Source organism: Echiichthys vipera, assembly GCF_963691815.1.
Source record: "Echiichthys vipera genome assembly, chromosome: 2".
NCBI lineage: Eukaryota > Metazoa > Chordata > Actinopteri > Perciformes > Trachinidae > Echiichthys > Echiichthys vipera.
Window position 1 is genome coordinate 2157586 of NC_139827.1, and position 17826 is coordinate 2175411.

The following is a 17826-nucleotide window of genomic DNA, read 5'->3' on the forward strand; positions in this document are numbered from 1 at the left end:
GTGAGACTCAGGAGCGGAGCGCAGGAACACCCAAAATATCTCTCCCTCTCTCCTGGGGATTTAGAAGTGCTCTGATACGGTTTTAACTCACGGTTCAGTGCGAAAATCTGCCCGAGATCGGGGAGTTCACCTTCAACTGGAGCGCGTTCATCAAATGTTGTGTGTTAGAGGCGTGTAGCTGCAGCCAACGTGCTCACGCTCGACTGACAATGGAGCAAGATCCAGAAAATGATGTGGGGCTTTCAAGAGTTACGTACCTACCCTTTAAAAAAGAAAAAGGCTGACAGGACGGACGTCATACTGGTTACAGTTAAGAGCAGAATCAGAGGAAATGGTTCATATGTTTGGCAACGTTAAGAAGAAGAAGCTCGAAACACACACACACACACACACACACACAGGATATGATGTCAGAGCGAGTGGGCTGCCAATGGCTCAGCACCCCGAGCAGTTGGGGGCTCAGTGCACCTCGGCAGTGTCCAGGAGATGAACTGACACCTCTCCAGCCACCGGTCCACGCTCCATTCATGGTCCACACAGGGACTCGAACCAGCCACCCTACGGTTCCCAGCTGAGTCACCTATGGACTCGGCTGTCCATAGCAGCTACTGCCGCCCAGTCAGTGTTAGTCAGTTATCAGTGAGTTCTGCTGCGATGCTTCCACAGTTTGTGTTAATATCAGAGACTAAAAGAGCACAACAGGAACATAAGTGTGTATTAAAGGACCCTGCTCTCAGCTCCTTCTGTTACTCAGGTTTAGAGGAGAAGTGTAAAGAACACACTGTGATGCAACGTTCACTGACGCAGGATGTGGAGTAACAAACCCTGGTGCCGCGCTGAAGCCTGAGTGTCTGAAGAGTGAACAACTACAGCACAAACAACAACTGCACGAGGAACTAGGAGCCTTTGATACCAATGAAACTGAACAACGACCACGATCACACACTGCTCCTGGGTCATAAAAGGGTTCAAGTGTTAGAGCAGGGGGGTCAAACTCAGGCCCGTGGGCCAAATCTGACCCGCGGTGTAATTATATTTGGCCCCCAAGATCAAATCAAGGTTCTGTGAGAGCTGACCCGCGAGTATAAAGCACATACACGTCTACTTTTCTGTTCACACACATGAGCATCCATGCTACCAGTCTCTGCAGACACACTGAATCCACCCCTCCCCAAAAACGACCCAAAGAAAGATGGAGGACAGGAGCTTTCAGCAGCGGTGGGAGGCAGATGATCTGTGTCTGAAGGTAACAGGGGAACATGTTAACATATAAAACTGGGAGCGTAGCTACGTTCCCCAGGTCTTATGTTCCCTACTTTGTATGTGACTGGGGAACATTGGACCCTTTTACCCAAAAAAGGTCCAATGTTCCCTGATTTTACCCCAAAAAGGTCCAATGTTCCCTGATTTTACCCCAAAAAGGTCCAATGTTCCCTGATTTCCCCAAAAAGGTCCAATGTTCACCGCTTTTACCCAAAAAAGTTCCAATGTTCCCTGATTTTCCCCAAAAAAGGTCCAATGTTCCCCACTTTTACCCAAAAAAGGTCCAATGTTCCCCACTTTTACCCAAAAAAGGTCCAATGTTCCCCACTTTTACCCAAAAAAGGTCCAATGTTCCCCACTTTTACCCAAAAAAGGTCCAATGTTCCCCACTTTTACCCAAAAAAGGTCCAATGTTCCCCACTTTTACCCAAAAAAGGTCCAATGTTCCCCACTTTTACCCAAAAAAGGTCCAATGTTCCCCGCTTTTACCCCAAAAAAGGTCCAATGTTCCCCACTTTTACCCAAAAAAGGTCCAATGTTCCCCGCTTTTACCCCAAAAAAGGTCCAATGTTCCCCACTTTTACCCAAAAAAGGTCCAATGTTTCCCGCTTTTACCCAAAAAAGGTCCAATGTTCCCCACTTTTACCCAAAAAAGGTCCAATGTTCCCTGATTTTACCCAAAAAAGGTCCAATGTTCCCCACTTTTACCCAAAAAAGGTCCAATGTTCCCCGGCCCTAGGTTCCCTACTTTGTATGTGACCGGGGAACAAGGGTCCGATGTTCCTCGGTCACATACAACGTAGGGAACATAGGACCGGGGGAACAAAGCTACGCTCCCAGTTTTGTATGTTAGCATGCTCACATTTGCTAATTAGAACTAAACACAACTCATTTTTTTTCTAAATGGACCCGATGAAAGTCAACATTTTACATTAAAATTGATCTTGGGAACGTGGGTGACTGCACAAAACAATAAAAGAAACCATGTTGGCTGAATGGGGCGTTGGTTGAAGTACAATCCTGTTCTAATCCTGGTAAAAGAACGTCTACATGTGCCAATTAAAGACAAGTTTGTTCTTTTACTCTCAAATACATTTGATCACTCGTCTAGCAGGCGTCCTCTGTCCTCTTCACTCTCTTAATAAACACAAGAGACGCAACATGTCATGACCCAACCCCGTCCACACACCGCTCCGGGGTCATATAAGGGTTCAAGGGTTAGAGGAACTGGTCTTTTCCTTCCTCTGTTTGACGGAAACCAACTCATTGCAACACATTGTCTCTTTGATGCGTTGGCCACGTGTGTGGTTCACGAGGGCACCCGGCTCCACTGGATCATGTTGACAAATGTCAGGAGCCGTCAAAGTGCCACGTGTTCGAGCCCGCTGACCTGGATTTGCTCCTGTTAGCCAGCAGCCGTCACCTTTCCCCCACTAATGTCTTCATTTACCTCCTTTATTTGAACTGTTGTGTGATTTCCCCATAAAGAACAGATGCACTTCCTTTTGAAAACAGGCCAACATGGTTTCGTTCATGTCACGGTTGATATGGTTATGGATATTTTTAGAGTTTCATGACAATATGAAGTAAAACAGTTTCATTTGCTGGGGGAAAAATATGACAATGCAATGTTTCCTGTGGTATTTTACTGACGTCATGACCAGGAAAGCCTCTGACTCAGCACTTAGATCATTGTGAGGGTTAAACATGTTACAGACACATGAAAGCCTCTGACTCAGCACTCAGATCACTGTGAGGGTTTAACATGTTACAGACACATGAAAGCCTCTGACTCAGCACTTAGATCATTGTGAGGGTTTAACATGTTACAGACACATGAAAGCCTCTGACTCAGCACTTAGATCAGTGTGAGGGTTTAACATGTTACAGACACATGAAAGCCTCTGACTCAGCACTTAGATCAGTGTGAGGGTTAAACATGTTACAGACACATGAAAGCCTCTGACTCAGCACTTAGATCAGTGTGAGGGTTAAACATGTTACACACACATGAAAGCCTCTGACTCAGCACTCAGGTCATTGTGAGGGTTTAACATGTTACAGACACATGAAAGCCTCTGACTCAGCACTCAGATCATTGTGAGGGTTTAACCTGTTACAGACACATGAAAGCCTCTGACTCAGCACTCAGATCATTGTGAGGGTTTAACATGTTACAGACACATGAAAGCCTCTGACTCAGCACTCAGATCATTGTGAGGGTTTAACATGTTACAGACACATGAAAGCCTCTGACTCAGCACTCAGATCATTGTGAGGGTTTAACACATGACAACAAAGCAGGGAACATAGGAGCTTTTTTCAAAATAAGGGTCCCTGGTAACAAACAAAACACGGAACATAGGGCCTTCTTTCAAAATAAGGGTCCGATGTTCCCCGGTAACAAACAAAGCAGGGAACATTGGACCTTTTTTGGGTAAAAGTGGGGAACATTGGACCTTTTTGGGTAAAATCAGGGAACATTGGACCTTTTTTGGGGAAAAGTGGGGAACATTGGACCTTTTTGGGTAAAATCAGGGAACATTGGACCTTTTTGGGGTAAAAGTGGGGAACATTGGACCTTTTTTGGGAAATCGGGGAACATTGGACCTTTTTTGGGTAAAAGTGGGGAACATTGGACCTTTTTTGGGTAAAAGTGGGGAACATTGGACCTTTTTTGGGTAAAAGTGGGGAACATTGGACCTTTTTTGGGTAAAAGTGGGGAACATTGGACCTTTTTTGGGTAAAATCACGGAACATTGGACCTTTTTTGGGTAAAAGTGGGGAACATTGGACCTTTTTTGGGTAAAAGTGGGGAACATTGGACCTTTTTTGGGAAATCAGGGAACATTGGACCTTTTTTGGGTAAAAGTGGGGAACATTGGACCTTTTTGGGTAAAAGTGGGGAACATTGGACCTTTTTTGGGTAAAATCACGGAACATTGGACCTTTTTTGGGTAAAAGTGGGGAACATTGGACCTTTTTTGGGTAAAAGTGGGGAACATTGGACCTTTTTTGGGAAATCAGGGAACATTGGACCTTTTTTGGGTAAAAGTGGGGAACATTGGACCTTTTTGGGGTAAAAGTGGGGAACATTGGACCTTTTTTGGGTAAAAGTGGGGAACATTGGACCTTTTTTGGGTAAAAGTGGGGAACATTGGACCTTTTTGGGTAAAAGTGGGGAACATTGGACCTTTTTTGGGTAAAAGTGGGGAACATTGGACCTTTTTTGGGGAAAATCGGGGAACATTGGACCTTTTTTGGGTAAAAGTGGGGAACATTGGACCTTTTTTGGGTAAAAGTGGGGAACATTGGACCTTTTTGGGTAAAAGTGGGGAACATTGGACCTTTTTTGGGTAAAAGTGGGGAACATTGGACCTTTTTTGGGTAAAAGTGGGGAACATTGGACCTTTTTGGGTAAAAGTGGGGAACATTGGACCTTTTTGGGTAAAAGTGGGGAACATTGGACCTTTTTTGGGTAAAAGTGGGGAACATTGGACCTTTTTGGGTAAAAGTGGGGAACATTGGACCTTTTTTGGATAAAAGCGGGGAACATTGGACCTTTTTGGGTAAAAGTGGCGAACATTGGACCTTTTTTGGGTAAAAGTGGGGAACATTGGACCTTTTTGGGTAAAATCAGGGAACATTGGACCTTTTTTGGGGAAAAGCAGGGAACATTGGACCTTTTTTGGGGAAAAGCAGGGAACATTGGACCTTTTTTGGGAAATCGGGGAACATTGGACCTTTTTTGGGTAAAAGTGGGGAACATTGGACCTTTTTGGGTAAAATCAGGGAACATTGGACCTTTTTTGGGTAGAAGTGGGGAACATTGGACCTTTTTGGGGTAAAAGTGGGGAACATTGGACCTTTTTGGGGGAAAAGCCGGGAACATTGGACCTTTTTGGGGGAAAAGTGGGGAACATTGGACCGTTTGGGGGAAAAGCGGGGAACATTGGACCTTTTTTGGGTAAAAGCGGGGAACATTGGACCTTTTTTGGAGTAAAAGTGGGAAACATTGGACCTTTTTGGGGTAAAAGTGGGGAACATTGGACCTTTTTGGGTAAAAGTGGGGAACATTGGACCTTTTTTGGAGTAAAAGTGGGGAACATTGGACCTTTTTTGGGTAAAAGTGGGGAACATTGGACCTCTTTTGGGTAAAGGTGGGGAACATTGGACCTTTTTTGGGTAAAAGTGGGGAACATTGGACCTTTTTTGGGGTAAAAGTGGGGAACATTGGACCTTTTTGGGTAAAAGTGGGGAACATTGGACCTTTTTGGGTAAAAGTGGGGAACATTGGACCTTTTTGGGGGAAAAGCGGGGAACATTGGACCTTTTTGGGGGAAAAGCGGGGAACATTGGACCTTTTTGGGGTAAAAGTGGTGAACATTGGACCTTTTTTGGGTAAAAGTGGGGAACATTGGACCTCTTTTGGGTAAAAGTGGGGAACATTGGACCTCTTTTGGGTAAAAGTGGGGAACATTGGACCTTTTTTGGGGTAAAAGTGGGGAACATTGGACCTTTTTGGGGGAAAAGCGGGGAACATTGGACCTTTTTGGGGGAAAAGTGGGGAACATTGGACCGTTTGGGGGAAAAGCGGGGAACATTGGACCTTTTTTGGGTAAAAGTGGGGAACATTGGACCTTTTTTGGGGAAAAGCAGGGAACATTGGACCTTTTTTGGGGAAAATCAGGGAACATTGGACCTTTTTTGGGGAAAAGCGGGGAACATTGGACCTTTTTTGGGAAATCAGGGAACATTGGATAAGGGATTTTTATGTAAAAAAAACTTGGAAACAGCTGTTCTACACACTTTGCTGCTTTGGAGCATTGATGTATCAACACAAGTAGTCACCAATCACAGCGCGAGATCAATCCCTCAGTAACTCAGTGATATCTTATCCCGTGCTTCCAATACGCCAGCATCTACAGTCGGACAAGATTACCCCTCACACGATGCGTTAGCAGCCAGGAATAGACCTGTGAACAGTCCGAGGGCAGGAAATCAGGACGTGTGTGATCGCTGGGTTATTAGTGACTTACAGTGGACTATGAATAGCCCTACGGCCTTACTAGGTTACACCCCTCGGGGAGCCAAATGCTACGAATGCAATGTAATTTGAAAGACAGCCAAGGATTGTCACGACTGCCGTTAGCTGTTAGCGTCCAGGCAGGCTGTACGGGGAGGGTGCACTTCCTCATTTAAACTGGTTTCACTGGGTTGGCTTCAGGCCGAAGGTCGAAACAGATGTGATGCTTCAAAGACAGGTCATAAAGTAGAGGGAAGGTCGTAAACACTAGTGGCTAAACCACATTGTGAGGTGGGATAGGAGGCTGATTGGAGAGCCACAGCTGAACCTAGGAACCAGCTACAGAGGCTCGTCGGGTCGATCTTAGAGGATGGATCCCCCCCCCCCCCCCACTGCACAGCCAATTTCAGCCTCTCCCATCAGGCCGTAGCTACAAAATGGCCGCCTGCAAAACGAAGAGATACAGAGGCAGTTTTGTTCCCTCGGCTGTCATAATGTTAAATAACACTTAGGCTACTACACTGCACACACACACACACACACACACACACACACACACACACACACACACACACACACACACACACACACACACACACACACACACACACACACACACACACACACACACACACACACACACACACACACACACACACACACACACACACACACACACACACACACACACACACACACACACACACACACACTCATTTACCTAACTTATGACTGCACAGCATCTTAATGTATTTATATATTTATAATTTATTCTGGCTTAGCTGCGAGAATCTGTTAGGACGACTTTTATTCTGTATTTTATCCCCTGAAATATAAATATATGAGATTTAACCATGTCTCTATGTCTGGAGCACTGTTGCCACTGTCAGTGAGTGTCTGCTCGTTTTTTGTCAAGGTCACTCATGTCGTGTGTGTGTGTGTTTGTTTGTGTGTAAGCAGCCTACTCTTTTTACCTGCAACCAATCTCCCCTTGGGTACAATAAAAGTTACCTTACCTTTATTAGGTAGGCCCACACCTAGCTAAAACTAACGCAGTCGAATCCAAGAGCACATGTTTGAGGAAATATCAGAAACAACCTCTCAGAATAACCCAAAACAATGCTTTTCACTTTCTAGCTGGTTGTTTTAAGAGAGGATTGATACCACTCTCATATGTGTCCACTAAATAGAGCTAAAGCCAGGAGATGGCTAGCTTATCTTAGCATTAAGACTGGAAACAAGTCACGTGGCTTTGTCTAAAAGTAACAAGATCTGCCAACAACTCCCTGTTGTTTTAATACTTCAGTTTCGTATAAATTAAACTAGCTAGCAACCTGTTTCCCAAATTCTTTATGACAGTTTAACTAACCGGCTGCTAGTGTTAGCTTCATATTTGAGGGCGGCCGTAGCTCAGTCCATAGGTGACTCGCCTGGGAACGGGAGGGTTGCATGTCGAGTCCCTGTGTGGACCATGAATGGAGCGTGGACTGGTGGCTGGATCGGCTCCAGCCCCCCCGCGACCCCGACAGGGACAAGAGGCTGAAGAAGAATGAATGAATGAACACTTAAGAGTACAGAGCTAAACACATCGTCAGTGTCCTGTTCTCTGAGCTTTTCAGGAGTCAACTCTTCATTAACTCTTTCCCTTTAAAAATGTGCGCGTGACACAAACCAAGCACCACGTTGTGTCATGAGTGTTAATTCAGTTATTCACGTGTCACCTCTCTTGACCTTTGATACGTCCGCAGAAGCCCTTCCTTTCAAATGTGCCGACGACAAAGCAGCCTGTTGTGTGTTACTTTGGTTCAGACCGGCTCACTCATGAAAACCTCATGAACCGCGGACACATGACTGCACACACACAGGTTCAGCTCCAACCACTGTCTTTGTGAAAGCGCGTGAGGAATCAACACAGTTACGTGATTAAATGAAGCGTATGAAAGTGTCGTGATTGCTGCCGACCGCAGAGGAATGTGGCGTGACAAGAAGAAGAAGAAGAAGAAGCTCGGAGCCGCCACACCCACGATCTGCTCATGTGCTTCAACGCGTCTTTTCCATTTCCATTGATTAGCTTTCGTCACTTTTACCAGAGACTATTTACAGATACTCTACTGTTAAAATGTTTCCCATAATGCTTTGGGGCTGTAAACGAGCTTCACCAGCCGTCTGAAAGTCCGTATGTAAAGCAAGTTTGAGGTTTCTGTTGCAGTGACTGGACTCATATCGATACCTCAGCTGTACTCTGGATCTCATCTCATCTTCAGCCTCTTATCCGGGGTCGGGTCTCGGGGGCAGCAGCTTTAGCAGGGGACCCCAAACTTCCCTTTCCCGGGCCACATTAACCAGCTCTAACTGGGGGATCCTGAGGCGTTCCCAGGCCAGTGTGGAGATATAATCTCTCCACCTGGTCCTGGGTCTTCCCCGAGGCCTCCTCCCAGCTGGACGTGCCTGGAACACCTCCCTAGGGAGGCGCCCAGGGTTCATCCTTACCAGATGATCCTGAACCACCTCAACTGGCTCCTTTCAACGCAAAGGAGCAGCGGCTCTACTCCGAGTTCCTCACGGATGCTGAACTTCTCCCCCTATCTCTAAGGGAGACTCCAGCCCCCCTCCTGAGGAAACACAGTTCACACGCTTGGACCTGGACCTGGTTCTTTGGGTCCTGACCTGGACCTGGTTCTTTGGGTCCTGACCCAGCTTTCAGGACCACAGGTGAGGGGAGGAACCAGGACTGAGGGTAGATCCAGAGCTTTGCCTTCCTCAGCTCTCTTTTGGTCACAACGGTGCGGTAGAGCGACTGCAGCAACCAAACTCACGCTCCATCGTCCCCTCACTCGTGAACAAGATCCCGAGGTACTTGAACTCCTTCACTTGGGGTCAGGACTATTTCTTTACAACCTATGCACACAAAAAACCTGAAAGGTGAATAAGTTATATTTACAGATGACCCCTGTCGGCCCTTTTCACTGCGGACACTTCAACATGTCATCGCAGGTAAAGCACAGGTGTATGGAAACAACAACAGTAACGGCTGCTGCTTATGTGCATGAATACAGAACTGATCTGAAGCCTGCAGATGAAAGCAGTCTTTGTTATCTCGCCCTCTCTGTTTGCAGCCGGGTCGCTCGGCTGCTTATCTGTGTCTTCTCGGGAGGGCGCGGCCTCACTACTGTGGAATCTGTCACGGCGCGTAGAGGAGAGGGGTGAGTTAGTGCTTCAGGGGTTTGACGTCCAAAGACTACATTTGCACAGCTGCTTGACAGCGGTCAGCACACGCGTTAGTATCACTTTCAGGGATACGAAGGCACTTCAGAGCACACATCTGTGGCTCAACCACCCATGTTACGTTTACTCGCATCCCCCCTCCATGTGACACCCACCTGAGAAACACGCGAGACTGCTGAGAGGAGTCTGGTTTCACAATTACAAGGAGCTTCCCATAAATCACCCGCCATCTTCTTCCTCATCTCGTCCCCTGACAGGAAGCAGAAGGTTCAGCTCAAACGATGACATGGCACTTCACTTTGGCTCTTTGCAGCTGAGAGTCAATCGGTTTGAACTCGTTCGGCAGGTGAAGTCAGGTGAAATTGAACACACCGGTGTGTATTTTGGCGGCTGATGGCTCGGCATTGCAAGCGCTAGGTATGCTTTGTTATGTCCTTCTACAAAAAAACACCTTACCTTCTCCGCTTCCTTTTTATAGACCAACACTCACCGGCCACTTTATTAGGTACACCTGTCCAACTGCTCGTCAACGCACATTTCTAATCATCCAATCACACGGCAGCAGCTCAGTGCATGTAGACATGGTGAAGAGGATGTGCTGCAGGTCAAAGGGAGCATCAGAACGGGGAAGAAAGGTGATTGAAGTGACTTTGAAAGTGGCGTGGTTGTTGGTGCCAGACGGGACAAACTGCTGATCTACTGGGATTTTCACGCACAACCATCTCTTAGGGTTACAGCAGCGGTGTCAAACTCAAATTTACCGTGGGCCAAATTCTTTGGTTACAGCCACGGTGGCTCTGCAGACGAGACAAACAGCTCTTTACCTTCAGACACAGATCATCTGCTGAAAGCTCCTGTCCTCCATCTTTGTTTGGGTCGTTTTTGGGGAGGGGTGGATTCAGTGTGTCTGCAGAGACTGGTAGCATGGATGCTCATGTTTCTTAACAGCAAAGTAGACGTGGATGTGCTTTAGCTCTCAAAGAACCTTGATTTGATCTTGCGGGCCAAATATAATTACACTGCAGGACCAGATTTGGCCCACGGGCCTGAGTTTGACACCCCTGGTTTACAGAGAATGGTCCCAAAAAGAGAAAAGATCCAGTGGGCGGCAGTTCTGAGGGCGCAAACGCCTCGTTTTAGCCAGAGGTCAGAGGAGAAGGGCCAGACTGGTTGGAGCTGATAGACAGGAACAGTAACTAGGCAGAGCATCTGTGAACACACACACCACCTTTCTACAGAGAGGGAACAGCAGCAGACGACACACTGACGCTTTATGAAGCAGCAGGTGTGCCTAATAAAGTGGCCGCTGAGTGTATTTCATGTTATTTAGGTACATGACTGACATTTACATATGAACTGGGCCCTTCAACAATCTTTTTTTGCTGTGGCTCAGTGGCAGACACTGAACCCCAGATTGCTCCCCGTGCTGCGCATGGGTGTGTAAATGTGGTGTGAATGGTTAGATTAGATGGTCTGTAGATGTCCACTGCCATCAGTGTGAGTACACAAGTAGTGTAAAGCACCTTGAGCAGTCAGAAGACTGGAAAGGCGCTTTATAAGTACAAGTCCATTTACACTGAGCAGGATAACGTTTCCCAAAGACGCATTTCACATTATGGTCGTCACACTCTACCCTTTGGTCTGTAGATTACACCTTTAAATGATAGTTCTACAGTTTAAAAGGTTCCACAAAGCTTTAGATTAAGCTTTTTGAAACTCATATCACTCAGAAATGTTCTTCAGTTTCACAATTAAGGATTAGTGTCGTAAAAATGAGCAAAGCACACGACACAAGTCACTTGCGTACTGATATTTATTAGAAAGAGCCTTTTACAAGCCACGCAGTTGCTAAGAGACCGAGCTACTCGAGACATGAGCCAATGTTTATCCAGCATTAAATAAAAGAAAGTCTATCTGCGAGCTAAGGAGGGTAAACTATATATACACACACACACACGCACACACACACAGAAATCCATGTTGACAGTGTTACATCAAGAATTCGTCATTAGGTCGAGGCCCCTTTCTGGACTTGAAGCTGTTAAGAGGAAGGTGGAGATGGGGTTAAAGAGGAGCAGGTAACAGGGAAGAAGCTGAACCTCACTTTACCGACACACGGGTCGTTTCACTGAAGCTGTGCTGGGGTCTGGCTGTCCATCGAGAGTGGGAGTGTGAGGAAAAATACATGTTCAAAGTCTACAAAACTACCGGGAGATACGGGGACTCGTGGTTTACGTGCCCAGTCTACAAATACACCTGTAGACCCTGTTTGTACAAGTGCTGCTGGGGGGAACATCGTGGGGCGCTAACAGGGGGACTGAGAGACAAGCATGTACAGATGCTTCACCTGACGACCCCCCAGCCCCCTGCTCTACACTAACAATCACCAACTTTACATTTTCATCTAGCCCCCCCCCCCCTTTGCTGTTCAGTAACGGGTTTCATCCATCCACCCTCGCACGCCGCTCTTTAATCTCTTAAAACATACGTGTGACACTAAGTGGTGCTTTGCTGTGGCATGAGAACAGCAGATTGCACCCCCCCCCCCCCCCCCCTTCACACTCTGCTTACTTAGCCACTGAGCTGGTCTTGTTGCGGCGCTTACGGACCTCCTCCATCAGATCCTTGAGATACTGGATCTCTCGGCTGATGGACTGCGCCTTCTCCTCCAGCTCGTGGTTCCTCTTCTCGAGCTCTTCGCACTCGTCGTTGAGCAGGTCCTTCTCGACCCTCTTCTTCTGTCTGTAGCGAGTGGCCGCCGTCTTGTTCTGCTCCATCTTCTTCACCTTCTTCTCCACTTTGGGAGCACCAGACACGGATTTGACCCTGGAGGTCTTGGCCGAGGGGGAGGATCCTGCAGAGGGCTCTGGTTTGGAGTAGGGTTTGGTCCTGGAGGAACCAGCTGCTGGAGAGAGGGCGTGAGGAGGAGAGGGGAGGTGAGCGGGTGAGCTGGCAGAGGACTCGATGCCAGAATCACTGTCGCAGTCGCTGGATGGAGGCGAACTTTTGATGGACTGGTCAGCGAGAGGCACGAGGGAGGGCTCATCTTTGGTGACCACCACCACAATGTGAGAGAGCACGACGGGGCTGGGGGTCTGAACGCATCCATCTGGGATGATGGTGGCTGTGAGGGAAGTGGCTGTTTTCTCCACATCCAGGACATCCACTTCACTCCCCAGCTCCAATGCGTAGGCCGGAGAGGGAGGTGACGGAGAGGGAGCCGGGGACAGAGGCTCAGATTTCATAACAACCTCCTGATCGGGGGCCACCTCTGCCATATCGGCCTCATCTGCCTCAGGGGGAGGGAGATCCAGAGGGAGAGAGGGGCTGCTGGGCATAGACGGACCCAATTCCAGGCTGTTGTGCGGGGCGGGGATGGCTGTGTCGAAGGAGTCTAGATCCAGATCCATGTGGGACTCAAGGGAGGCCAGGAGATCCTCCGGGGAGCTTGGAGACTCATCAGATGAGCAGGAGCCAATGAGGGACTCCAGGTCAAAATTACTCAGGTCGATTTTCTCTGACATCCAGTCCATGCCCGCAAAATCATCGCCTGCAGACGGACGAGGGGAGTCATTAACACGGGATCAGAGATGAAAAAGGATCCAAACACAAACAATCTACAATCAAAACTACAGGAATATGTGGCACATTATATTTAATCAATAACTGCCTGAAGCAGAAAGTATTCTTTGACTCCCGCCCTGAACACACGAACATTGTACTTCTAATGAACACCATAAAGAGCTTCATACCACGTGTGGTTATTGCAACAAAAACTGTTATTTCCCAGCTTGGTATCAAAGTATTTCTATTGTGTCGTAATTCCACATTCAACAAAACCAGTTTCAGCCGGTCTGAGCTGCACACTTGAGCCACACCTGCAGCTGCTACCAACACAACTACCAATTACTCATTTATGCTTTTCAATTTGCTGTTGGACAAAGTACAGTGTCTTATTCAATGTGTGTGTGTGTGTGTGTGTGTGTATATATCTATATGTACGTATACGTTTGTATGTATATATAACTTAGATTGTGATATTCCTACAGCCGGGTGTCAGTCACTGTCAGTAAGTACGATCTTATTTTAGCATGTAGGACGTGCGTGCTGCCTGCAGGGCAACGTTAAGTGCTTTACTGACCCAAAACAGCCCCTTTAAATATTAACCAGTCGCCTGAGAGCAGTTGACATTCCCGACTTTACAGCCACCTCACAGTGGTGGGAAATTTGCGACCTTCAATTTCCTTTTTCCACGACTCACTGATAAAACCTGCTCCTACTCAGCCTGTTATTTGACTTTGTGACTCAGCTCCCTGTTAGACAGAGATTTACATAGTTAATGTCATCCTCCTGTTCTACGCGTCCACATTTTTAGTTCCTTAAAGATCTGATTATTAAGAATATTGGATACATATGAAGTTTACGCCACTCTCACCATTGCCATCGTCTGCTCCAACATGGGCGTCGAGCAGGTCGCTGGCACCCAGCCAGGGGAAGGACAGGGAGTCCTCTGCGGCCTTGGTTCCCAGGAACAAGGAGGGATGGGTGGAGGAGGGAGGAGAGGGAGGTGGGGAGGCAGAAGAGAGAGGGGAGGACGACAAGGACTGGTCGGGAGACGGGGAGGACGCGTAGGAGGAGAAAGAGAGGGAGGGCGAAGCTGGTGCCTTCACCTCGAGAGAGGAGGAAGGAGAAAGAGCTTCTTCTTCATCTTGGTCCAGAAGGGGCCCCATGGGGTCAGCCATCAGAAACGAGGGCCCTGTGGACAAGGAGCGCATCAAGTCTTTAATGTTCGACCGAAAATACTTAAACGTTGAAAAATGTATTTTATCACTGCCAAGTCATCCATCTTTTGATCATACTTTAAATCAGAGACATGCACGACAGGTCAATGGTACAAAATACAAATTATTTCTGTTTTAAGAACAAAACAAATGTTTAAATTAACGTCACAAATGCCACATAATCAGTAATGCTTTTGGTAACATGTGGCATCACAACACCAACCTAAGTACAGGGCCTCCACGTCCTCCAAGGCCAGCTGGGAGAGGGTCATGACTGCTGCTGGTCAGCGTCGGCCGTGAAAGGGTGAATAAAAACAAAAGGGAGTCTGATGACGTTAGCAAGTCGAGGGGTTCGGTTCTGCTGTCGACGGCAGCAAAGCTGTGGGTGGTTGCCGAGAGAGACCTGGGTAAAGGGGAGACAAAGAGGAGTAGAGACATGTTGAGTATGGATGCAACGCGTTTAGTTTGGGAAACAAGAAAAGAGAAGTGACATGACAAACTCTAATCCCAACAGGCACATTTTAACCTTAAGAAAAGGTTAATAATAGAACATCATAAGGTAATATTGTACCATGTGGCTGACATCCCTTCAAGCAGCTTTGCACTTTGCGTAATTGTTATGAATAATAGCCTGGCCTGGTTCTTTACCAAGTCTTATTAGAAATATGGTTAAAACCCTGAAATACTGTGTTGTAAACTCTTTTTCCCTGACACACATCAGTCAACATTGAAAGGACGATTTCTGTTCCCTTCGCGTAGAACAAGTTTAACACAGAGGACAGTGAATTACTGAGGGACGGTGAAGTGGAGTTCACTACGAGGCTTTTAGGATTTTTAAACGAGATTAAAAAAAGCTAAGACTACTTGTTCACGCAAGAAACTGTTTAGAGCGTCGTAGAACATTAAGGATCCTGAAAAGTGACTGAGCGATACACCAACTACCAATTTTTTATTTAGAATACTTTTTCCTAACAGCTTTTAAAAAGATATATTGCACAGCAACTGTATTTATATGTTGTGTCTTGTTGTACAGATGTTTGTTGTACTTTTGTTGTCATTTGTAAACCAGAGAATGTAAATAATGAAACTGTAGAGACCCTGTGAAGAGCAGGACCTAACGGGGGTCTTCATGAATAAACAAAAACTTTAAAGCATGCAAACATTATCAGTGTATCTGAAACACTCCCCGTGGTGTCTGCTCTTCCTAAAATGACACATTTCCTGACTAACAACTTTACCTTTTCCATGTGTTTGGGTCGTTAACCCTCCTGTTGTCCATGGGCCCATTTGACCCCATTCAATGTTTAACATCTCTAAATACACGGCCATATGTTTTACTTCACATTTAATGACTTTACATAATTTTATGAGGAGAATTGGGAAATCCTAAAACCCGGCATGATTATAAACTTACTTTAAAAAACACCCAAAAAATATCCCTCTAGGAAATTTTAGGTTGGATATTTTGTTTATTCCCGTATATTTACAAAGTCACGTTATACTGTAGGCATTCTGGACGTATAAGAGGGTGTTTGTGGTGCTGTGTTTAATTTAAAATGCTGTTTAGGTAACCGACAAATACACAGTATTAGTACAGTTAGAGTACCACGCAAATGCAATTTAATCTTACTGCTCATTTCTGTCATATACATTTTAATCGTATATATTTTCTTAAACTTATCTGATTCAATATTCCATGAATTTTATTTTACCTGTATTCTTTTCTCTACTTCATATATATACATACATATATTTTAATACTTTCTGTATTTATTTAACTGAGAATTTACTGTGTTTTTTAATACTTTCTGTATTTATTTAACTGAGAATTTACTGTATTTTTTAATACTTTCTGTATTTATTTAACTGAGAATTTACTGTATTTTTTAAATACTTTCTGTATTTATTTAACTGAGAATTTACTGTATTTTTTAATACTTTCTGTATTTATTTAACTGAGAGTTTACTGTATTTTTTTAATACTTTCTGTATTTATTTAACAGAGTTTACTGTATTTTTTTAATACTTTCTGTATTTATTTAACTGAGAGTTTACTGTTTTCTTTTAATACTTTCTGTATTTATTTAACTGAGTTTACTGTTTTCTTTTAATACTTTCTGTATTTATTTAACTGAGTTTACTGTTTTCTTTTAATACTTTCTGTATTTATTTAGCTAAGAGTTAACTGTTTTTTTAATACTTTCTGTATTTATTTAACTGAGAGTTTACTGTATTTTTTACACCTCCCTTGTGTTTTTGTAAACTGCTGGAAACTCCATCTCCTCGCGGGAGTTCATCCCAAAGGATCAATAAAGAGCAGCCTGAGTGTAAATAAGATCATTTCCTGGATGTTTGAATAGCTGAGGTCAAACTGACCCAGAGAGAACTGGAGTCAGGAGAAATGAGGATAACAGGGATTAAGGAGGGAGGCTAATTTTAATCCGCTCCACTGAAGTGACAACAAAGCGGCGTTAGACCACGCCCCCAACCGGGGATAACATTTCCTAATTTGGTCATGTTTGGCCGGTAGCCCCGCCCCTCTCTCTGTGCGTCACCACGGAGACATGGGCGGGCAACCGCCATTTTCACAACAGAGCCGTCTTTACAACGGCTGCGAGACAGGGTGAAAGGGACGAGTGCGCGCCATTTTGGACGCGCCACGTTGTCAGTTTTTAACAACACAAACATTTTTTAACGTAGAAAAATACACAACAGTCTTATTATCGCTGTGAAACACACGAGGGTGTCGACATGTTACAGCCGTTTACCGACGACGACCGTTAAAAACAACAAAACGGCTCAACGCAAAGCAGGTTCCGCCAGCTGGGGCACTACTTCTCCTGACAGGCTGTAATTTGACACTGACACGAACTCCAAACCAGGAAATCCACCTCCCGGGACCCCCTTTAACCCCCTTTAACAGTAGTTAAAGGTATTTATGGAACCGTTGCGCTAAGCCGTACTCAACAGGTATGAAAAGTTAGCAAAACTAGCCGCTCCAGTTGGTGTTTAAGCACTAAAAAGTGTCCTAAAAATATATACTTACGCCATTTTGCCAGGAATAGCCAGTGCTTCGCCGTTGCACTGCCGGGTTGTTGCCAATGCAAGTTTAGCCGCGCGCCTTTAAACTGCCATTTTAACGCGGGAGCGAGCTTTCACTGAGGAGGGATATTCACTTGAGCTGACGTGTGCACGAAGGACGGGCGGTGACGGGCACGCTGCTTTATATACAGGCGTACTACCGCCGACTGTATTCCTACGCGGTATTACTCCGCGGGGGCGTTCGAGTGCAAGCGCGGATGAGAGAAGTTAACGCTTTATAATTAATTTTTACAAACAATAACGGATTTAATAGTTGTAACAGCGCAGAAGAGTTAACCTAAACACTATTTGACAGCCGTGACTACCCCGCTTGAGCCTGTTCAGAATACATAATGTCGATACAGCTGACAAAATAGATCCACGGCTGCGGATGTAGGTCAAACGCAAAATGTAAACATTGAGAAAGTGAGTGTTTTCCATCAGATGTTA

At 45.7% G+C, this 17826-nt stretch overlaps 1 protein-coding gene across 1 annotated transcript; it reads right to left on the reverse strand.

Moving 5' to 3' along the window:
- Window positions 1–11309: 11309 nt before the first annotated feature.
- atf4a (activating transcription factor 4a) lies at window positions 11310–17483 on the reverse strand. Its single transcript, XM_083923257.1, has 4 exons — window positions 17342–17483; window positions 14519–14698; window positions 13950–14270; window positions 11310–13064 (listed from the first exon to the last, which is right to left on the reverse strand). Exons 2-4 carry the CDS (start codon window positions 14565–14567, stop codon window positions 12082–12084), a joined length of 1353 nt encoding a protein of 450 aa, XP_083779383.1. The 5' UTR covers window positions 14568–14698; window positions 17342–17483; the 3' UTR covers window positions 11310–12081.
- Window positions 17484–17826: the final 343 nt, after the last annotated feature.